The sequence below is a fragment of the Molothrus aeneus genome, chromosome 2, assembly GCF_037042795.1.
Source record: "Molothrus aeneus isolate 106 chromosome 2, BPBGC_Maene_1.0, whole genome shotgun sequence".
NCBI classification, from domain to species: domain Eukaryota; kingdom Metazoa; phylum Chordata; class Aves; order Passeriformes; family Icteridae; genus Molothrus; species Molothrus aeneus.
In genome coordinates, this window is record NC_089647.1 from 76,050,532 (window position 1) to 76,074,358 (window position 23,827).

The 23,827-nt window shown below is 44.9% G+C and overlaps 1 protein-coding gene across 1 annotated transcript; it reads left to right on the forward strand.

The window, feature by feature from the left end:
• Positions 1-10,307: 10,307 nt before the first annotated feature.
• CLDN10 (claudin 10) lies at positions 10,308-23,555 on the forward strand. The gene is made up of 5 exons (XM_066545112.1): positions 10,308-10,527; positions 17,292-17,453; positions 17,618-17,699; positions 22,240-22,347; positions 22,947-23,555. The coding sequence occupies exons 1-5, from the start codon at positions 10,308-10,310 to the stop codon at positions 23,059-23,061; spliced, it is 687 nt and encodes a 228-aa protein (XP_066401209.1). The 3' UTR covers positions 23,062-23,555.
• Positions 23,556-23,827: the final 272 nt, after the last annotated feature.

Consider the following 23,827-nt stretch of genomic DNA (forward strand, 5'->3'; position numbering starts at 1 on the left):
GGACAATATTGGGCCACTGGAGTGGGCGAGCAGAGGCTGCTCAGTCAGCTCTCTAGGCATGAGATTTGCTGGAAAAACACAAGAATTAACTTCTGTTGAACACAGGGGAGGATTGCTTTCCCTTTGATTTAACTGTGGTTTATCATTTCTGTGCTTTAAACTCAGTCCTCAAAACCTGTCATGTCTTCCATTCCTCTGGTCACCCTGCACAGAGCTGGGGAGTGACCCATGCCTGAGGCTGGCAACCTGCAGCCATCACTCCCACAGAAGTGGTGGATTGACATAGAGGGAGCCTGCAGGCAGGAGAGCGGCACTTGTGCTTTTGGTCATTCTTAAGCCATCCTCAGTCTGCAGAAATGTGCAGCACTGGGGCTGGTGCTGCCAGAGTTGGAGAACAGTTGTGGTGGAGGTGGATAAAACCTTCTGCAAAGAATGGGCAGGCAAAGGGCTTGGAGCAACCTCCAGGGCATACACCTGCTCAACGAGGATCCCAGTCTGAGCTTAGATCCTGTTTGGGATGGGAGGAAAATTGAGACTTGTTCAGGCATGTGATCCCAAAATCAATATTTTCACAGCTCAGGGCATGTGACGTGTCACTGGAAGGTGCCTGGTGAGGACAATGGCTGGCACAGAGCTGCAGCTCCACACGGCTCCAGTCACCGAGCAGCCTGCACTAAGGCATCTGTGAGCTGCTGCCTACAGCATGCCCCCAAATTTCCTTTACAGGCAGGAAAATTCCTTGCATAAAACCTCACACTTTCCAGAGATGTCCTGGATTTAATGGGACTGGAGGCGACAGGGTGGGATTTCTGGCTGGCAATAGAATTTCATGCATTTTTATGTTTGCATCTCATTCTAAAGCACAGAACTTCACACTAACAGTGTATTCAGCGATTGCACAAACACTTCCTCCAGCTAAATTATAACGTTTGTGTCCAGTTCTCTAATGGATGCAGTAAGCCTGTAGCTTTTGCATGCCATGTCCTAACTCTCTCTTACAAAATCAGGTTTTTCTTGTATGTATTTAGAAAAGTTAACAGTTCCCAGAATACCACATGAACAAAATGCTCTGGGCCATCTTTCCAAATAAATCCTTAATCCTCAGACATCACTGAAAGTAATTTTTGTCAATAGTGCGCAATCCAGTAGAAAAACAAAGAGCAGTCATTAAAGAAAATCAAACACACTGGTGTCTCCAGTCTCAATGTTTGGCATCCGCTGGCATTTTGATTTTGCTGGTATTTGACAAGCAATTTACAATCAAAATCCACCGTTTTGTCACCTGGAGACTTCTGAAACATGAATTTGCTGTTGAAAGATTTTCTGATTCCTGTCCACATAAAATAACTACTGCAAACAATGGAAAAGAAAAGGAAACTGAACTTTCCCAGAGCTAGAACCAAGTAAAGAGATTTCTGCATTATCCCATTGTCTCCCACTATGTAACTTTTTAGAAAATAAAAAGTGCAGTGCAATATTTAAATCCATATAATACTGCCAAAATCAGAAACATGCTCAGTTTCCCACCTTACAAACTGCAACTTAAGCAAAAACTGTTTAAGAATTTCTCCTTTTCTAAAAGACAAAATGCATTTCTGATATATTAAAAAAAGACACTTTACATAGTTTTAATAATGAATTTTCAAAAGTGATTCTGCCCTTCTTCACCCAGATTGCAGCTAAAGTGAATTAAAAAGCTGCAATGAGCACATAAATGAGCCACTGAAATAAAAAATCAGCTGAGAAAAGACACCTGAACAAAGAAGAGAACCAAGAGGAAAACAGAAGAAAACCCCACAACGCATACCTGGATCTCTATTATCAGTGGAAAAGGCTTTATTTCTTTGCAAGGGCAATGGCAAGGTAGAACTACTGCAATGTAATGGAAGAAAAATACTTTCCGTATGGGACCATGAAAGCATTAACATAACAGGCAAAGCACATTATGTCCTGCCCTTGGCACATGTCTTGCTGGCTACTCTGGACTGTGACCCAGCAAAAATAAGCAGTCCAAATGAATTTTCTCCTAGGTAATATACTGCTTCATTTACTACAAGCACTAGTGGACTGTTTCCTCAAGAATCAGCATGGAGGCTGGCCAAACACCGCACTGAAGAAATGGGAAAAACATGGTGCTGCACACAGATTGCACACAAAAATGAGCTGAAGTGTTGCTTGGTACAATAAAAAATTTCCAATTTCATTTGATCCTGCCAATTTTTGAGTAGGCAGTGCTTTCAGTAGATGGGAAGATGAGGGGAACTTGATCATGTCCCCCAGCACAAAAACATTGACATTGACACCTATGTTTTAAGATCTTTTTTTTTGCTCCTCATATCTCATTACTGCCACTTTTATTTATGATTTCTTAAGCTCATAAAGTTTAAATTGGATTTTAAATCTGTCATCTTTATCCAAGAGCCTCTACACCTGGGGGCAACCCCCACCTTTCACTGGAGGGTTTTACCCACTTCTCTTTGAAATACACACACACCACATGAGAAACCAAATCAATCCAGAAGGATCAAAAGGAGCAGTATTGATGATGGATCAAATGCACACTAATCACAACCGGTTTATTGATTTTTGAATCTGTCACATATTATTTCCTTATTCCCTTTGTTTCTGAATTGCTTGAGCATGTTGATCTAAGACAGCTTTTAACTCTGTTTTGTCACCGTGACCTTTTTTGATCCCAGTCCGTTTGCTCTGAAATTAATTGCACTGCAGAAGCTGCTTTGCTCCAGGTTGTGGTTTTCAGGTTCTCGGTTAAATTAAATCTTTCTATGCCACAAGCTGGGACAATTGGTGCTTGACAAACAGTGGGGCCAGGGACAGAAAACCACAGCACCCTCTTCATGGCACAACCATTCCCTGAATAAAAAAGGAGCCCCTGAGGAAACTGGGGTGATGAACCAGTGGAAGGCATATGGAAGAGCTTCCTTGCAGAGAGAGATGCTGGTGGGAAGGTAAAAGGCAGAAACTCACCTTCTCCTCTCTCCCCTTCCTTCAAATTGGAAACTGGGACACATGCATGGTGAGGGCCAGGCTACACCTAAGCAGGGCTAGGTAAAGTGCACAGTGTAAATGATCACCTCACTCATGCTCTGCTGCAGCTTATTTCTGCCTCCTCCAGGGCCCTTGCCAGTCACCCCACATCTCCCCAACCTCCCTCTCCAGCTGCTGCCACCCCCTGTCAGCTGAAGCACACACTGAACATCTTTGCTCCTGCATCCACTTGGGAAATGAGTCCCTCTTTTCCAGGAGCTCATCTCTTCTTTTCATCCCTGCTCTGCTGTCTCAGGAAGGGTATTACACTGGCAGAGCTAAAGGTCTCTGTGTCACATGCTCCTCTTGGGGTTTTCTCTAGCATGTCCAGAGGCATCCTGCAAAAATAAATAAAAAGAGGATGACCATGGAAAATTTCCCTCTGTGTAAACAGCTGAAAAAGTAGTTAAATGCACTGCTGTTATGAACTGAAATGCACCTATCTGTGAAAAGAAGATTCCAACATGTGTGCTAAATAACAGGGTAGCAGGAACCACATGGAATCATGTTCTGGGCATAACATATAATCTGTGATCATTAGTGCACCTGGGTGCCACTTAGAGCTATAATAAGTCAAATGCAGCCCAGTGCTCCTCCATCTGCTCCAGTGAGGTAAAAAAAAAAATCACAGGGTAATAAAGACAGGTTAGGAGGGACCTGCAGGGGTCATCTAGTCCAAAACACATCTAATCAGATGGGCTTGTTCAGGGCCATGACCGGTTAAGTCTTGAGCACCTCCAAGGAGGGAGATGCCCCTCTGGGCAGCCTGCTCCCAGTGCTTGACCATCCTCCTGGTAACCAATTTATTCCTAACACCTAAAGAGTATTTCTTGCCTTCCGACTTGTGCCCCTTGTCCTGTTGCTGTGCTCCCCACAGAGGGTCAGCTTGGCTTCTGTGTGTCCTCTGGCTGGGAGCTATCCTGGTGCCTGTGAAAAATGACAAACTCCTCATGCCCAGATCTAGCAGGTGCTCAGGAAACAGCAGAAACCAGCTGTGGCACACGAGGGCAGAGGACATGCTCGGTGGGAAAGTGCTCCCACTGCAGGGACACTGATATCCAAACATTGTCCTGCCACTCAGACACTGGTCAGGACTCAACTTCTTTATCTTTATGGCTCACTGGCAAGGATCACTTCTGAACCCCAACTGCTCTGGAAAACCATTTGCCTCTCTGCCTGCCATCTCAGTTAAATCCTTTTAAATTCCATTAGATACAATATTCTTTTATTTTAAAAGCTTTCTAACATTTTGCAAACTTTCTAAATTACATAGGGCCATATGTTCTTAAAATCTGTCTGGAGGTTTCCTGCCTTTCCACAGCAACCTGCCTGTGCTTAGCAAAACTTAATTTGATGTGGCGGCCACTTCTGACAGACAAGCACCTGTGCTGTTGGCCAGCAGGAATGCACCTCCAGGAAAGTAGGAGATGCACTTCACATTTCCTGCTGAGTTTGTTAAACAGGTTATATCTATTTTTAAAAGATTGTATTACGAACTTTCAGGGAACAACACAGGCTTTTCTCAACAAAATTAAGGCAAGCTGAAAAAAAAAGAAAGAAAGAAAGTAAGAAAGAAAGAAACAAAGCATTAATCACAGTGTCAAGAAACAAAGTCAGTAATGTCTGAATGCACTGAACAGAGAGAGGGAGAGGGGAAAGTTTATGGCTTGCGGAATGCAACTTTTCACTCTTTTAAAATGCTCTGGATTGTCAGTTCCTATTAATTTTTTACTTTTTGTTATGTAATATATGAACTGCATAGCTAAAAATCATTCTTGTCCTGGCAGTTTACAAAAGACATGCAGTAATTTAATTTAATTCCTTTTTCCACCACTTAAGAAAAACAACGATAGCACCCCCAGTGAGGACTGGTGATTATTAACTGATGTTCCCAATCTGATGGATTTTTTTTTTCAAACATTCTTTTGTTTGCTCTCTTTTGAGGAAGAGGATCTGGTTGCCCATTTTGCAGGCAGCACTTTGTTCTGCACAATGCAGAGCACCGTGCAAGCTCCTCACTTACTGTTATGTTAATCTCCTCTAATGTACATGCCAGTTTGGGGTGCCCTCCCCAGATCTAGCACTGTCAACAGACCCTGGTGTTGACACTTTTATAAGCCTGTCCATGTTCCCCATATCTGCCTTACTTTTTCAATATTCAGACTCTCAGGAAAACCCTAGCAGACAAGGAAGCTGTCCTTCAGCCTAGAAAAACAAAGTTGGGACTTTTTCCTTTTGCACAAGTGCTCTAGGCACCCTGGAAATCATAACATGGCAAAGCCAGGAAAGAGTCGCAAATTGCCCAACCTATGCATGGTAAAATTACAAGAAAAATTACTCTGGGACAAAGGCATGACGACCCTAGCCTGCTTATCCTGGCTGCAGAACAAATGCTGTTGTCATCCAGTGTTTAACTTATGAGGCAATAATGATTACTTGTAATTTTGAGCCTGCAAGAGCTAAAATAATATCCTGTATTTCAGACTTGAGAGCACAGCTGTCTCTGAAGTCTTCTTCTGTACAAGCCAATATAATAAAAGTTTGTACATTATAAAAATTCAACTATTTATTAATATTCCAGCCTGATTTGTAAAATGTATGTAATTCAAAAACCTCAGGAGCCTGGGGTTGGTCTCTCCTGACTGGAAGCTAGCCAGTGTTATTCCAATCAACAAGAAGGATGTGAGGGAAGGCCCAAGGAACTACAGACCTGTTAGTCTAAATTCAGTTCCTGGAAAAGTTGCAGAGAAGATCACACTGGGTACTGTCAGAAGGCATTTAAAGAACAATGCAATCCCCAGGCACAGTCAACACTGGCTCACAAAGGGAAAATCCTGTTTAACTAATTTCATATCCTTCTATTATAAGGTCACCCACCTGGCGGATGAAGGGAAGATGGGGCATGGAGTTTTTCTGGATTTAAGTCCCTTACTGTCATTTCATACTGTCCCTTACAGCATCCTTCTGCACAAGTTGTCCAGCTGTGGGATGAATGGATTCATGGTATGCTGGCTGAAGGACAAAGTCCAAAGGGTTGTAGTTGGGCTACATCTGGATGGTCAATGGTCACCAGTGGTGTTCCTCACACCTCATTCCTGGGGGCCAGATCTGTTCAATATCAGCAATCTGGATGCAGGGTTTGAACACACCATTAGCTGATGACACCAGCCCGGGAGGTGCTGTTGACACTCTTGGGGGACAAAAGGTTTTGCAGAGTGATATCAATACATTGGAGCATTGGGCAATGATTAATGGGATTAAATGTAACAAGTCCATATGCTGGTTTCTGTACCTAGGACAGAGTGGGAATAAGTATAAATTGGGAGAGGAGCAGCTGGAGAGCAGCCCTGCAGAAAGGGATCTGGGGGTGCTGGTCAGCAGCAGCAGGATCCGTGTGAGTCAGCCAAGTGTCCTGGCAGCCAGGAGGGCAAATCCCTTCCAGGGGTCCATAAAACAGAGCATCACCAACCTGTCAAGGGAGGGGATCATCCCTTCCTCTTTAACACTGGTGCAGCCTCACCCTGAGTGCTGTGTCAGTGCTAGGTCCACAATTTAAGATGAATGTTGAGGTCTTTGAATGCATCACTAGGAGGACAGCAGCTGGTGAGAGGGCTGGAAATCATGTCCTGTGAGGAGTGGCTGAGTGCTCCGGGCTTGTCTTGTTTGGAGAAAAGGAGGCTGAGGGGGGGTCTCATTGCTCTTTGCAGCTTCCTGAGGGGGGAAGTTAAAGATGATCTCTTCTCTCTGGAATCCAGCAATAGGATGCGTGGGAATGGTTCAAAGCTGTGCCATGGAAGGTTCAGACTGGACATTAGGAAAAGCATTTCTTTACTAAGAGCATGGACAAACCCTGGAAGAGGCTTCCTAGAGAGGTGGCTGATGCCCCAAACCCATCAGTGTTTATGAGGTATTTGGACATTTACTTTAGTAACACGCTTTAACTTTGGCTCAGTTCTGAAGTGTCAGGCAGCTGGACTAGATGATCAACATAGGTTCCTTCCAAATGAAGTAGCCTATTCTAAACACATACTAATATTTCTCCTATAAATGCTACTTTTATGCTCAAGAGACGATGAAATTTGCCAGAAAAAATGAAACACAAGGGTTGTTTTTCTTAAAAAAAGACGAGCATCTTTCTTAAATCTAGGGGAATAAACCCAGTCCCCAGTCCAAGGGTTTATTCCCCTTGGAACATACTCATCAAATGACCCAGCAAAAAACTGTGCTATTGTATTGACATGATCAGCTTATGAACAGAAGAAAACAAAAATCAGTCCCACAGCATCCTGAGGAACTTTCAAAAACTTCCCAAGTCATAACTTGTCCCAAAACACAGGAACAAAAAAAACCCTCAAAAAAGCAATCCAACAAGAAAACCAAACAAAGGCCAAGTCTTTTGCTCTACTACATAAACTATAAATAGCTAAGAAAGCCAAGTAAGCAAAACCAATGCCAGAGCTGTGGTAGCAGGAAGACAGAGGTACAAGAGAGATATAGAAATGTCTTCATATGGGTGTTAAAGCTCCTACCACATCAACAGGCCACAGTATCCAGGGAAACTGGAAGATGCATGACTGTAAAGGGACTTGCAGTTGCCCAAGAGAAAGAAGCTGAAGAAAAATATACAGAGGAGAAAGACAGCCTCCCAGATGAATGTTTTCCAGTGTCTTATCCTTACAGATTCCAGCCAGCATGAAGAAAATGTCACCATGGAAGAGTTATCTTGCAACTTCCCTTACTCTTCAGCCTGGGGGGAATGCTCAGCTGTGCACTATGTCATTTTGGGTTTACATCACTAAAGTTGAGATCAGAAGTGCCACATCTTGCTCTGATTTTAGATGAGAAAGATGGTAACAACTGGACTAGTAACATAAAATATCCTCAGGAGCAACAGTGTCAGGAGATGAAAGGAGGAGCCTTTCCCTGAAGCTAAAGCAAATCTCGTTCTCCTGTACACTCAGGCCACTTTACAACATTCTGGATAAAGCAGGGCTTACAAGGGAATGAACATATAAATTATCCCTGCTTGAAGGATCCTTATGGGCAGGCAGAGAGTGGGTTTGAGGTTGAAATAATTTCATGTGTCCTAAGCCACCGGCATGGGCTCAGCCTGAAGTTGCTGGCAGCAGACAGGTGGCCCTCAGAGAGACGTGGATCCATGCTGTACATGGCAATCAAGTCTGGCTCTGTTGAAAGCAGCATGGTCTGGGACAGCACAAATGGCTGTTGGACATCACAGCCAGAGGCCACAGCAGCTTCAGCAGGACTGCCCACCCTCAGAAGGGACACTCACCAGCCTCCACTTCTGCTGGCCCTCTGGGGAGTGGTGCCTCTGCTCTTCAGGGAGACCCTCTTCCTCTCCTTCCCAGACTCAGGAGCTCAGACTCAGGCCTAGAGGTGTCCCGGCTGTGTTCCTGTCCTGTCCTTCAACACTCACTCCAGCCTTCTGGTTATTGCATGACAGCACACCAAAAAGTTCTGATAGGCCCTGGCCAAAATTTGCCCAAATGCTGCTCCCTGGATTCACCAAGCAAAGCAGTGTTATCCACAAAACAATAGGTGAGCTTCGCATGTCAAGAAACACGATGACCCAAGTTTGGACTCAAGTCTCCTACCTCAGACTTGATTAGATCCTAGTTGATAGCTTGGATTGATCTACATTACCACGACCAACATAATTCCAGACTGCAAGATCTCAAAGCACTATGATGGGGGGAAATATTGAAAAAATCTTTCTTTCCTTTTTCCCTCCTGCTGCCATGCCCTACAATAACTAGACCATAGTATCACGGAGATGGGACTTGGATCTACAGTTATCCCAGTGTTCCAAAGCGAGCTCTGGCTACAGCCTGACACCACACAGGGGGCTGGCTCACCTTCTTCAGGACACTGTTTCTTTCCCTCCTGGGGAGAGAGGAAGGCGTCTTGGCACAGAGGTTGAATGGAGCTGCAGCATGCCCCATGCCCAACGCTGCTGTGCAAACAAGCCTCCTGCCTGCTTTTCCCAGTCCCTCTTCTCTGCCAATGCAGGGAACTGCGTCACCTGAAAGTCAGAGGGTACCAAGGAGGCAGAGAGCAGGCAGAGAGCCACTGTGTCACTAAATGTGTCTGTGGACCCCCTTTTATCCTGCTGGAGCACTGACAGATCAACAAACACCCTGTTCCCACTGAGCTCTGACACACATCCAAAGGTACACCCAACTCTGAGATTTTTCTCTTTTTTTTTTTTTTTTTTTTTAATATATGTCTGTAAGGTGATTACATCCGGGTTTGTGTCCACACGGCAAAACCAAAGCACATTCATCAGAAGAATAATGATGCAAATATGGCTTCTTATCCTCCAGTGATTGCCCATCTGGCAAAAAGGTTTAGAAAATGTAACAATAGTTTTGACATAAATAGAAGGAAAGTAAAGACCGGCAGTGTACTTTCCACATCAATGGCAAATATACTACTGATGTGGAAAGTAAACAGCTTCAAACGAGGAGAAACCACTGAGGATAATGCTCCACCTGTGAGCTGCAGGCTCGAATGCCACTGCATGAAAACTGAGGTAGAAAATCCCAAGTTCATCACCTCACGTTGCTATAACAGGTGTCAAACGCTGTATCACCTGTGGCTGGATAATATCAGGGGCCAGCTGAAATTCAGAGGATTAAAAAACTCTATTTTGCGTTTCAAAAGTTTACGTCCCTGTAGGAATACGGAGCGCTCGCGGTCGGCACGCCCGTATTGTACAAGGATTCCTCGAAGCCACTCTCCTGGCGAGGCTCTTTGTGGGGAGGATGGCGCGGGGTCATAGGGAAAGAGACGCAAACCTGCAGCTGGGAGGGAGATGCTAAGGATGCACCTGTCCCGCTGCTGCCATCCCCTCTCCACCCCCGCACGGGCACCTGCGGAGGAAGGGGGATCCAACCCCGCATTACGGGTCGTGCCGCTGTTTGCTTTCGGGTCTGGTTCATTGGGCCAGCCCGGGGAGCGCCCCGCGGGGCCGTGCTGGGCTCCGTTCCGCGCAGCCCGGGGCGATGCCGGGCCCGGCCGGGGCGGGGCCGGTCCGGGGCGATGCCGGGAGCTGCCGGTGCTGGTTGGGCTGCGCGGCCGCCCCCGCCCCGCCCCGCCCCGCCCCGCCCCGCCCGGCTCGGCTCGGCTCGGCTCGGCTCGGCTCGGCTCGGCTCGGCTCGGCTCCGCCCGCTGCCGCCGGGATCCGCCGCCCGGGGCTCCGCCGGGGCTCCGCGCCGCCCGCCGCTGCTGCCGGGCCCATGGCGAGCACGTCGGCGGAGATCATCGCCTTCCTGCTGACCATCTCGGGATGGGTGCTGGTGTCCTCCACGCTGCCCACCGACTACTGGAAGGTGTCCACCATCGATGGCACGGTCATCACCACCGCCACCTTTTGGGCCAACCTCTGGAAGACCTGCGTGACCGACTCCACCGGCGTCTCCAACTGCAAGGACTTCCCATCCATGCTGGCGCTGGACGGTCAGGCTCCCGCTGACCCCCACCCCGATGACACCTCCCGGTGTCCCTGTGCCGCTCGGCGGGAGCTCCGGGGCCGCTCCCGGGCCGGGCTCGGCGGGGCGGGCGGGCGGGGGGCTCGGGGCGCGCCGAGCGGGGCCGGGGGCGGCGGGGACCCGGACGAAGGCGGCTCCCCCGCGGGTTCGTGGGCAGGTGCTCCCGTCTCCCCAGGCAGGCGGCAGCGGGCTGCTTATGCACACCTGTGCAAGTGGGGTTTTTTGCCCCCAGAAACCCATTAGTTGAGATTATATTTGGTGCCCGAGTGTCCGGTTTGGCCTCTCGTACTGTCACTACCTGCCTTTTTTCCCCATCAGAAGAGTGTGTATGTGGATTTGACACAAGAAGAATGCAGGCAGATTTTTCTTGCCGATTTATTTCCCGACTGTCGTGACATTCCTCTTTTTTATGGTTTTGCCAGCCGTGCAACGGTCGGTGGAGAAGAACAAGCCTTGGCGTCGTTTTGTTTTAATTAATGTTCCTCTGCTGGTTTTGCTAAGTGGTTATTAACTCAGATGTAATTGCTTTATTGATAAATGACAGTGTGAAAGCTCAGGGCAGTCAGGGATGCAAAGGTATGCAAAAGGGATGCATAGCTTTGCTCAGCTTTAGGGCAGTGCTATTTTGAAGCAAAGCTAAGAGTTTTGCTATAGGGCTTGAAACCAAAGATTGAGTTGGTGCTGCGTTTCTTCCCTCGTTAAGGGGAAACATTTTTGCCCTTTAAGGAAGCTGTACTGGGAAACTGATTCACTGCAGGAAATCTTTACAACTAAACTTTTAGTTGATAAGTCCACACCGATCGTGGCTGGTAGAAACAGGAGAAGCGTGTCTAACATCGGTTTATAGCTTCAGAAGTGGCTGTAAAGAAAGGGAGGAAAGGCTTCTAAGATTATTGCACCTTTTCTAAGTTTTTATAGTTATAAATGAATGCAATATGCAGTGTGCCACTGGCTTTGATCATGCCTACTGATCACAGTCTGGCAAGACATTCCCTTTGCACTGGAGTCTGAGCAGGTATTTTGGTGTAAAAGCTCTGTTTAAGAAGAAAGGAAGGTCTGTTAATCTAATCACTAAGAGAGATTAATACTAATTGTAACAGGGATTAATATGAGCATGACGTTAGTACCAATATCAGAAACCCTTTAACCTCTGTATGTGAAAAGGCTGAAAGAGGCCAAGATACCAAAAGGAGGTAACACAGGCAGCCCTCAAGCACCACCACTGCAGGATGCTTCCCTCAGGGCCAGAAGTGCCGTTCCCAGACATTATTTTGACCCAGCCCTGTGGCAGCAGAGGAATTTGCCTGTTCCTCTGAAGGGACAGGAGAGCTGGCTGGCCTCCACTGACATCAGTCACTCTGTGGCCAAGTGTAGCAGCTGAGAGTGTAATTTCCAGGACTGGGCAAGGAGCAGGGGTCTCTGTGCAGGCAGGCGTGGAGTGATCGTTGGTGCGAAACCTTTTGGATCCCTTGAACCTATTGTTTAGCTGTTCTTTTAGGTCTGGGTGAATCTGATTTTAAAGTAAGAAAAGCACAGTTGCAAAGTACGAAGAATTTGGAACATTTAAATTTTCAAAAAGAATACAACACTTGACAGCAAGATCTTTTCCCTCCTTTCCCCCACATGCTTGTGCACTGAAACCTTGAGTGTGGGGTAGCACGTTCCACTTGGCCAAAGAATGAGTTTCTGAGGTCCCTTGTGCACAGTGAACGAGTCACCAGCTCATTTTGGACAGAAGTAAGTCTGAAATGCACATCTGGAAGGGCCCTGTCCCAACCCTTCTGGCCAGGTTGTTTTTCAGTAGTAGAAAGTTCTTGGCTTCAGTGTTTCTCAGCAGCATCTTTAAATGCTTTGGGGGCAGATTCTGGCACCCAGGCACAATGTGAATGAAAGGCAGGCTGGAGAGAGAGTGATGTACCCCCAGCACAGACCAGGCAAGCTGGGTGGGGTCAGAGGGGCAGCACTGCAGTCAGGGGTGCTTTCTGTAGCTAGCCTTGCCCAGACTCCCTTCCTTGTGGTTTCAAGCTCTGCAGGGAGCCTGTCAGCAGCTGACTGTGGGTGTGTATGTCCCCTCTTCACCCTAACCCTTCCCCCGTGGGGAGTGCACTTCAGGGCTGCGGTGTGTCACTCGTGGCTTAAAGAATTTGTGTCTCAACGAGAGGACAAGTCTGCCTCAGCCCTTGTCTAGCCTCTTCCTTCCCTCCTCTTCCCCTTTGCCCAGACTTACATGCCCAAGGTGGATCCCATTCCTGGTGACTGGGAATATGGGAACTTCCTGACTCCATCCTCAGGTGGGGGACTCAGAATACACAAACAGGGCAGATCTGCTTGCTGTTCTCAGGGAAGTGTTTGTGAGCTGAAATAATAACCCTGTAAAGAGACATGTAGTGACAATATGTTGCTCTCCTCAAAATGGTAGAGCATGACTGGAAAATTCCTAAAAATATTTCTGCTGTCCTAGGGAAATGTGGCTCAGCTCCACTCCTTCATCACAGAGATGGAGAGGATCTGCCTCTCAGAGCAGTTCCTCTTCTACAGAAATATTTTTTTTTGGGTCAAATTGGAAACCTCTAAGTAAGCTGGACTTCTTATCCCGAAAGACTGCTCAGGTCTTCCAGGGGATCAGGGGCAAAATGAGGGGGAAAGAAAGTGGAGTGACCATGCTTTGAGGAACCTGCTCTATGTGAAGGAACCAGATGACCTCTGAGGTCCCTCCCTACCCCAACCTCAGTGACTCTGTGATTCTATGCCAGTTGCTGGAGTTCTCCTGTGGAGTGCAGGAGAAGTCCTTCCTTCTTCAGAAGCAGTGTCATAGTTCAGGTCAGGGGTGCTCAGGAGATGGTTCCTCTTCACCTTTGTTTTGGTTTCTGTCATGGAGTGGGCCTGGACTGTCCTGCCCCACTTGCTGTGAGATGGCACAGCAGACCATCATGGCTTTCAGGCCATCACTCCACACGAGTGGCTTCCAGAGAAAATTGCTTGTGGTCCCCTTCCACCTTTATGCATTCCTATAGAAGAAACCAATTTGGCCAGCCCTCATTAAGTGCTGAGCCCTACATTCTTTATGCAAGCAAAAATGCTCTTCCTGTCTGTGGGGCTTAAAGTCATTTTGGGTTTACTTTTTGTGCCACTTGTCATAGGTGGAAATTTACTGATGAAACCACCTCCCCCAAAAGAGGACGTATCAGTTTCCATGTTTCCTACAGTGGATCTGATGACCTTTTGCAAGAAAAGAGCTGAACAAAAATTCAATTATGAGCTAAAAGAGGGTATTAGAACTTAGAAAGACATACAAAAGCAATGGGTGTGTACTTTTGGAAGGAATCTGTGCTGTATCTGTAAGGCTACCTCTTCACATGATGTAGACTGCAAAATGCCACCAGAGGCATTTATTGTGAAAGTGGCAATCCCCAGAACTTTGCATATATATTTTTTTTCCATAGTGTCATATGATATGAGTACATGAATGCCTTCTAAGTCTTTGTAAGCATGAGGCAAGTGTGAGAGCAGCGAGGCAAGAAGGATGAAGCTCTAACAAGATGAATTTCAGTGCAAGACAAAACACATTTGTTTGAAACGAAAAAAAAAAACCCCAAACAAAACAAAAAAAAAAAACAACCCACCTTGAAATAGGTTTCTCTTGGAATGCTGCTAAACATGACTTTATGAGCAATGCATGTTTGTCTGCTTGTCTGTTTGAAACACATGGCTTTTTGCTGCTTGGGAGCTTCATTTGGGTGGTTGGTATGTACATGACAAGTTTCCTGCAGGAGCTGGTGCAAATACAGACAATAAATATTTGGAAAAGGACAGGTCTTAGTCTTGAGTGGAGGACTGTGAAAAAATAGACAGCTCCCTTTTTCATGCCTCTTCATCATCATAGTATCACAGAATGTTTTGGGTTAGAAGGGACATTAGAGACCATCTAGTTCAAACCTGCCTACCATGGGTAGGGACACCTCCTACTAGTAAAGGTTGCTCAAAGATGATCCAAAGCTGCATCCAAACTTCAACACTTCCAGGGACGGGGCATCCACAGCTTCTCTGGGTAACCTGTTCCTGTGTCTCACCTCACGGTAAAGAATTTCTTCCTAATATCTAATATCTTCCGAACATCTAACCTAAATCTGCCCTTTTTCAGTTTAAAGGCATTTCCCCTTGTCCTGTCTCCTACACACTCTTGTAAAAAGTCCTTCTCCAGCTTTCCTGTAGGCCCACTTTATGTTCTGGAAGGCTGCTGTAAGGTCTCCCCAGATCCTTTTCTTCTTCGAGCAGAACAAACCCTGTAAGTCTTGGTGACCAATATAATCTTGCTTTCTTGAAAGCAAAAAAGAGGTTTAGTTCCTCTTACAGCCAAATGTTATACAGAGTTTGAATCTAGGATCTAAGCAATAGGAGGTTTGATTTGGTGAAAAGGTTGATTTCAACCTTTCATGCTTCCTAATGCTCCAGTCAACCTCGTGGGACTGCTAGAGCCTTCTGCTTTTCCACAGTACTGGTGTAAATTGGGATTTTTTTTTCTTGTATTTTGTTTTAAAAATGTGTCCCAGTTGGCTGACTGCTCTGGTGAACTGAAACAAGCCCTACTATAGCTGGCCTGCCCAATTTGGTGAATTATTTAGTGAGAAAGGTTATTCATTCAGCAGAACTGAGCAGTCCTCCAGCTCATGCTGTTTAAAATTGAAAATGATTTCTGAGTGAGTGAGTTAATTATTTCTTGGTGTCTCACTACCCTCTACCTATTTTAAAACTGTGTATTGACCTTCAGGAAAAACTGAATTTCAGCCCTGTGGTTACTAGCAAATGTTGGATATTTTAGTTGGGGTGAATATTTACTGGTTTTCCTAGGAGGTTCAGACATAAATAAAAGTTTAGAGGACCTCTGGGTAAACATGTTCATGGTTCAGCACTTTAATGTGTCAATTAGCTAACTAACACTGTCAATAAATTGGACCTGTCAGAAATAATAGCTTCCTTTCCAGTCTTCATCTCGTGCTTTACCTGTCTGCTACAAGAAATACATTACACACCACCTAAAGCAGCATAAGCCAAGTTTTCCATGCCTATAGCAAAAACTAACAAAGCAAGGCTGCTGTCTTCAAACCTGAGTCTTGCACAAATCACTCTCTCTCTTACATTCCAACATGTGAGCTGTCACACTTATGTCACTGGCTGTGTCTTTCTGGAGCAGGTGGGCCACAGAAGCCTGTTGCAAATGAAAGAAGTCTGTCTGTGTGCCAGCAGAGGTAGATAAATGCTAGTAGGTTGTGTTCACAGATGGGCAGCACAGCTCCCAGGTTCAGCAGGCCTGCTAAAATGGGGTGTTATGTACTACAAATTGCTTTGTTGCCCAAAGCTGTGAATCATTGAGGGATTTGAACATTGTTCAAGCACGCGGCGGTCATCCTAGAGCTGATGTACCTTCGGCAGTGGCTAAAGGAGGTGGCACTAAGGATAGCAGAAGGTGGCCAGGTGTCTGTGGTAGACATCTGTATCCAAAGCCCTGCCAGCCAGACACAGACTTCTCCATCAGGAACATATCCAGTCTCTGAGTATCAGTAAACCCTTAGTGTCCACACATCCTGTAGAAAGGAATTCCACCGCTTCATTTTACAAACAAGCATACCTGTTGTTTTGAATCTGCTGTCTTCTGTTTTCATCAAATGTCCTCTAGTTCCTGCTTTAGTATATTGTTTTATTACATATTAAAACGTTTATGCAGGGTTTGGTGGTTTTTTTTTTTGTTTATTTATTGTTACATAAAATTTGGTGTAATAGGCAATGACAATGTGGTTTAGCTCTCAACATTTCCACCCACTGGAGATCAAAGCAAAAAGAATGAATGCCCTAATAGTGGGAGTTCATTTTCATTTTAAATGAGATGTAACAACAGGTTATGAAGAAAAACATCTTGTGATGGTTATTCAGCTGTGTAAGATTGCAGCGTTCCACCCCGTAAGCAGCGATATGAGATTATCACAGTCCTTCAATTACAAGATATTCTCAGAAGGGAGAAGAGGCCAAGCAGCCCATTGTCCCCTTGAAGGGTCCTGCCCTGGGAGGTCCCTCTGGGAGCAGTCTCAGGCAGCACAGCCAAATTGTTTGTGGCTGAAGCCAGGTGGAAGCTGTTTGTCCAGGTTTAAATATGGCAGTGATTTGCTTTATCCCAAGGGACTACTGCTGTGCATGGAGCTGAGTGCGTGGCTGACTTCCTTGCAGAATGAGGGCCTTCTGAGCAAATCCAAATCAAATCAGCGGCGCATCCAGGCAGGTCTAGGAAGGCTCAGGACCCCAGCCAGGGTCTCTGCTGCTAGCCTCACTGCCAGCCATATTGCACCTGCGACACAGCTGGACTGATGTAAGACTTGCTTTGAGTGCGCTGCACTTAAAGAGTGGCTCTGCAACTTATGACCTGATTGCACCACGTGGAGTTGCTCTTCTAAACCTCATGGGTATAACCTCTTGCAGATGCTATACTCAGTGCCATGGGATAATGTTTTGGAGCCCTGAGTGCCATAGTATGATTCTTATGAGCTGGGCACGGGTGATGATGCCCTGTGAAGGGCACACATCACCTGGAGGAACACAGTCAATGGTAAAGTGATACTGTTCCAGCCAAAGTCTGAGTCCACTTGCAATTGTGAGTGCCTGATGCTGCACAGAGGGAGGGAAAGTACAGCAAAACTTGTCATGGTCCCAGTTCTCATATTAGCCTTGCTCTTTCTCTCACAGGTTACATCCAGGCCTGCAGAGGATTGATGATCTCCGCTGTCTGCCTGGGCTTCTTCGGTGCCGTTTTTGGACTGGTTGGGATGAAATGTACAAAAGTCGGAGGCTCTGATCAGACTAAAGCAAAAATAGCTTGTTTAGCTGGACTGATTTTCATACTCTCTGGTAAATATACTTTGTTTTTATCAGTTTGCATATTTGAAGTCATACCAGAGCCGCTTCTTTTCTGCAGAAACCCGTGCACAATTCTCCATGACTTCGTTGACTTCAGGGCCAGGCCTAAAGCTCTGCTGCCAGCTCCACTGAATGGTTTGTCTTATGCTTTTCAGGGTTGTGCTCTATGACTAGTTGTTCCCTGTATGCAAACAGGATTACGTCTGAGTTCTTTGACCCTTCTTTTGTTGCACAAAAGTAAGTACTTTCCTATACCCATAAATCTTTCAAACAAATAGACCTTAGGTTTCCTACCGCACGCCACAGCCTGTTTAGACAGAGAGCAGCTGCTTCTCCCCGTGGGCAGAGGAGGAGAGTGGGCTGCAGTTTTATTTATCCACAATTTCTAACTGGAGCAAGCAGGTGCTGAAATTCAATGAACAAACACTTTGCTGCACAGTGATGGCTCTGCAATCCATGTGCCCAGCTCTACCACAGGCTGGCAGGGCTGCTGGGGTTAATTGGAAACGGAGCCTGCCTGGATGCCAGAGGTGCGGTAAAAGAATTGCACAAGACACAGGGGCTCATTAGGTGCATCATTTGATAGGGAAGGGAGAAAGTATTTCCTGGAGCCTTTGATAGAAGGTGGCTTTGATAAAGGTGTCGAGCACCATGCAATCTTGATTCCCCTTGAGGAGAGTTTCCTGCAGGCTTGGTGGAATTTTGCAGACAGATTTTCAAATCCAGGTGACTGAAATTTGGATCATAAACCTTATCAAAACCCACGATCTTTTAAGCATTAACATAACTACTTTGCCTATACCTGTAATTAAATTTAAGAGAGTGAGTATTTATAGAATTTTGGGATCCACACCAGAGATAATGAGCATCCCTGAAGACTTCCTTTAAAGCTGTGCAAATTCTCAGGACCTGCAAAAGCAGCAATCCACAAACCAACACTTGGATTTTGGATTGACATTCTTTACCAAGTCTGAAAATGTTGGCTGTAAATTATACCATCAGAGACTTTCATGTTTTGCCTTAATACATGATGTAAACTCTTTTTTTAAGGGCAAGGATTTTAAAGTTTTCTTGGCAGTGATTCCAGAATATGCCAAACATTGGGTGTACATTTCTCTGGGATCCAAGTAAGGGATCAGTAAGGAACCCTGACCCTTTATGTTTCACTTTGACAGAAAGAAAATAGTCTGAATAAATAACACTAAAGGGATCTACATTTGCAGTAGGGTTGACACTGCTTTTCCTGAAACAGCATTAGTTTTGTATTAGTAGTCTTGTATTAGTTTTCTCCATAATTCCCCTATAGTTTCTGTTTATTTGATGTAGAGAAGACAGGCTTGAAAGGCCACCAAAAGAAAGGAGGATGTGAGGTTCTTTGAAGAAAATGGGGCCTGGCTATATAGACAGCAGTTAATTATTCATCAGGCTTACTGTTATTAGTGAAAAATACCATGTTTGCTGCCAGAAGTCCTTTTCCTACACTGTATTCCTACCCTTGACTGCTGCAAAAGAGCAGGTAGACCTTATGGTGGAATTTTACTGTGAAGGAATGAGAAATCCAGTTTAAATATTGAAATAATGGTAGTAAAACATCCTCTCCAGAAATTACCTTTTTTTTTTGTGGGACAAACAGCATAGCTCAGCTGCAGGCAGACATAATCATGATTGCAAAGATAAAGGCAGAGAGGAAATCCTGAAATTTTAATTTGAGTTGTGCACAATGAACGTAGCTCATGCAGTGACCTTGCATCAGACTGAGCTAATGATGGCATTTAGCTCCTTCCTCTCTCAACTGATGCAAAATTTCCATTTTGTTGCCATCTCCAAACCCTTACTTTGTTATGCATTGCAGGTACATTTAAAATGTTTGCTGGTATATTGTGGAAATTTGGAATTGTCTCTTCACTGAGAGAGGGTTTCAACCTTTTGCCTTTTACTGCACATTTCTCTCCTGAAGTTAGTCTGGCAGTGTCAAAGACAGGCTTGAGATACTGTTAGTGGGAAACAAATGACACAAGATATTCAGCACCTCGTGTCAACCATCAAGATTCCCCTCCAGCCTTCTTTGCTATTTTTAATTGAAATTAGCTGACTAACTTCCCACATAGGCATTGACATGCAATTGAAAATCTTGAGTTTTCCTCCTAAGTACCAATGTAAATCAGAAAGGTTGTTCTCTCTGTTTGAAGATGTGGAAGAAAGACCTATCAGGATAGCTCTGCAACTCATTAACCTGGCAGTGTGGCAGTCCCCCAAGCAGGGCCATACTGTTTAATCTGTTTAATCATAATATAGTAACAAGTGTCGCTTCAAAAGGTCAAATAATCCCAACTATGAAGGCTAAACCCCATGTCTTCTGTCCCAACTAGTAGGTAACACTCGGGTACCCCTTTTCTACCCAGTTTTATCAAATATAGTCATGGTTTCTTTTCTGTAGAATTGAAGAGTTTCAGGAAGGGAAGATAGCGCTTAGGGAAGATGGTCTCCTTAAATCCCTCAGCCTCTAGTCAACCATTTTGTGTTGTTAGACAAAAACATGGAAACTTGTGTTTCCCACTTTCGAGGCAAGTGGTCTTGGCAAGTAAGTTGTTACTGCAACAGCCATCTTGGATCTTGATCCAGCTCTGTTCTCCAGCAGTCTGGTGATGTGCATTGACTTCTGTGGGGAGCCTAATCCTGGTCCTTGTACCTTAGGTGTGCTCTGGCAGTCCTGGAGGGATGGAGGGATCCCCATGAGGGGCCTTACCTCACATCTGAGCTAGTCCCTCTGATCTGCTTTTACAGGTCAATGAAAGAGGTGCTTTGAAAGTGTTTTAGAAGTGCACTTTGTGTGTATTTCTTGCATGTTGAAATAATAAGATCTTAGGTGATGAGCTCTGATGTAGATCTCTGTTTCTTATCAGAGAACACCGTGTTCTTGGAGAGACACAAATCTCCTTAAGTCACGTGAAAACCGTAGCAAGGTGGTTGGAAATGTGAGCATAAGTACAATTAAAATTTTACAGGTTTAGCAGATTTTGAAGTGAAATGGGATTGGGTGGAGAGTTTTCCAGAGTAGAAGGAGCTATGGTTCCCAGCAGTTTAAACTGGAGGTTGAGTCTGTTAGCTCCATGCTGGTGTTGAGGAATGGTTCTGAGGCAGAGTCAGTTTATTTCAGCTTGAGCTTGGTGTCTCCAGAGAGGGAGCCTGAACAAAGCAATTCCTGGGTCTTTATCCCCTCACAGTCTGTGCACCTGATCCTCATGTGCTCTTCACGGATCTTGCATGTGCCTCCTGGTCTAGTGATGATTTATGGTCTGGAGTCTTCTAACACCTCACTGGATTCTTTTTGAGTGTTTCTCTAGTACCCTTTTGTAAAGATACGAGTATTTCAGAACAGCTGACAGGTATTTTCAGTTAGATATTTTAGTAATGTGGAATTAGAGCCTGTGCACATGGAAATGTTCACAACTAGCTGAGAAGTGCAGCTACACAGTGTTGCAGTTGCACAGGCAGGCTGTCAAGGAGGGGCTTTTATTTGGCTGCCTCACCACAGTTTACAACAAATCAATTTAGTAGCATCTGCTTGAACAGCACAGACTCCTGGTTGGTAATTGTGGCTGGAGGGGGGACAGGGACTTGTGTTTCCATGCAAGATCCCAGAAGTCTGGAGAAGATAAATGTCTCCTTAAAGGGAAATTGCAGCAGAGAAAGAGCAAGAGACACACAAGTGTTTTCTAAAAGTGAGGAATAGGAGACTCTGAAGACTGTTGGGCTGCAGCCTAATGCAGGTCATCCTTAACATGCTTTTAGAGTGGTACTCAGGCAGAGAGCTGGGGAATGGAGCAGACAAAGAGCATCCATGGTTTGCTGCTTGTCTTGAAGCTTCAGCGCTGAGGGGAAAGAAAAGAATCTCTTCCCAATGTTCTTCTTTGCCTTCATTTACTACTGTTGCTTTAGAAACATGGACTTAGTGGGATAATGCTCCTAAAGCACCACTGTCTCCTCTCAGTGACAAAGGGAGCAGTTCCTGGCAGCAGTTTGTGGTTGGCTGAGGCAGCAGAGGGAACCATTGCTGGTGACTGAGAATTCTGCCCATGGAGGTGCTGGGGAGCAGTTTCTTCCAGATAGAATCCAGCCACAGGGACTAGAGAAGGAGAAATATGCTGGAACATGCACCTGTGTGTGCAAATGCTTATACCAGACACACCTGTGTATGTATATGCATATGTTGCATACATATACATTGCATGTGTATTCCATATGCATATTATGCATATGTACAAACTCATGTTTTAAGTAGGCTGGTGTGTGGATGATGAGGGATGGAGGCAGACAGATCCTGAGAGCCAGAGGGGAAACTTAAGGAGAGTAGTAGGCAGAATTTGTAGCAAAAAAGCCCCAGCAAAAGCCCCGGTCCAGTTTGGTTTGGGAGCCAACAGGAACAAAACTGAAATGGAGGAGCTGGAGCTGTAAACGGGCCACAGAATGACATAACCCCACAGCAAAGCAATCCAGGAGGAGATGGACAAAGGCCAGGCCTTCCCCTAACCCTAACCCCAGCTGAGCAGGGAGAGAAGTACTGCCCAACTGTACTGCAGGGACTGCCTCCTGAGTCAGAGGGAAATAATGAAAAGAATGTGGGTGAATGGCAGAGCTGCTGATTTTGTGGTAAATAATTTATGTGTCAATGGAAAGTTATTCAAGAAAAATATAGTATTTAGTTATTTTATTCTGGAAATAACCCTATTAAATTAAATGCTCTCTTCTGTTAAATACATTTATTGACTTCTTGTAGGTATGAATTAGGAGCAGCTTTGTTCATTGGATGGGCTGGAGCATCACTCTGCATAATTGGTGGCATTATATTCTGCTTCTCAATAGCTGAAAACAGTAATTCTGCAAGGTAAAACACAAGTTTTACTTACTGAAAGAAATCATACCTCTGCATTTTTACCTGCTATATGTATGCAGTTTGATTACTGTCTCAAAACACTTTGCAACGAGATTCTGAAAAAGATTGCGTGGATAGAAGAAAATAAGGGGATGTAAGGATAATCCACCAATAAAGAAAAGCTCTACAGGCATGAATAGACAAGATTCTTTGATCTCAAATCATCAGATCAAAAGCTAGTGGTGGTGGCAGTGGGACCTCCAGCAGCTGAAGAGGGGTGATAACAAAGAGGAACAGCTGTAGAGAGTAACTATTCACCTAGGGTCTGCCACAATTTAAATTATTTCATCATTAGGCCCTAATTTACTTAGCTGTGAAGAAGGGATAAGGGGTATGTGTTACAGGAAAGTGTAAAGACAGATGCAAAGAGATAGCTGGAGTGGCAATGTTTAACTAGAATGGGACCACACAGAGTGGGAATGTGCCACCTCCCCTGAAATTTGTAGGTACATTCCCATACATTTCTTCTGGCTTTATTACTAGAATGCCTGGATGCAGAGATGCCACCTGTCTGTGGGAAGAGCTGTAAATGGTTGTTTCTTTCTCTTCAGGAGGGGCTATGCCTATAATGGAGCCACATCTGTGATGTCTTCTCGTACAAAGGTGCACAACAGCGTCCCTGACAAAAGCCCACCCAAGCACTTTGACAAGAACGCCTACGTTTAGTTGCACTGTTGGAAGACTCAAAACGTTTTTAAACGTGATTTTGTACGTTTCATTCACAGTGATTCCCCCCACCCCAAGCCCTATGTACTTACCACTAAGACAATGACTTTTAAAAATATTAACTTGCAGCTTTTTACATATTGATGTAAATTTTATTATATAATATTTTAAGATTGATGTTGGTATTGTAAAGTTTATACCTGGAAATCATGAGCTGATGTTGCATTCTTGAAAAAAAATAAACGATGTATTTACTAATTCAGTTTGTCATGTCAGCTGCTTATGGGAATGGCATCACACACACTGTATTGGCATATTGCAGTTCAAAAATTCAGCTTGTGGTGGGTTTTTTGTCTGTCCATGGAAATGTGATGACTTTTGAGGGAGCATTTGTACAAGTCAATAAATGAGAACAGAGATTACAAATAACCACAAAATGCTTTCTAGATTGAGTCCCTAAAATCAGACTCAAACTCAGGTTTTTTGTGAAGTTTGAACTGATGGACCTGGGGAATTTCAATAAAAGTAGGTTATTTTGGGATGACAGTGTAAATATAAAAAATGAACAGTCCTATTTAATAATGGCACATTATAGAAAAAGATTTGTATGTGATATTATCTAAATTACATTCAAACTATGAAGTCAAGGTTCTTTTTGTTTTATGTTATTTTTGTACTTCATTTAAGTAGAAACACTACTGTGTTTTTTTAAAGAAGGCAGCCAATATGGACAAAGCAGAAATGTCAAGTACTTCTGCAATGGCAG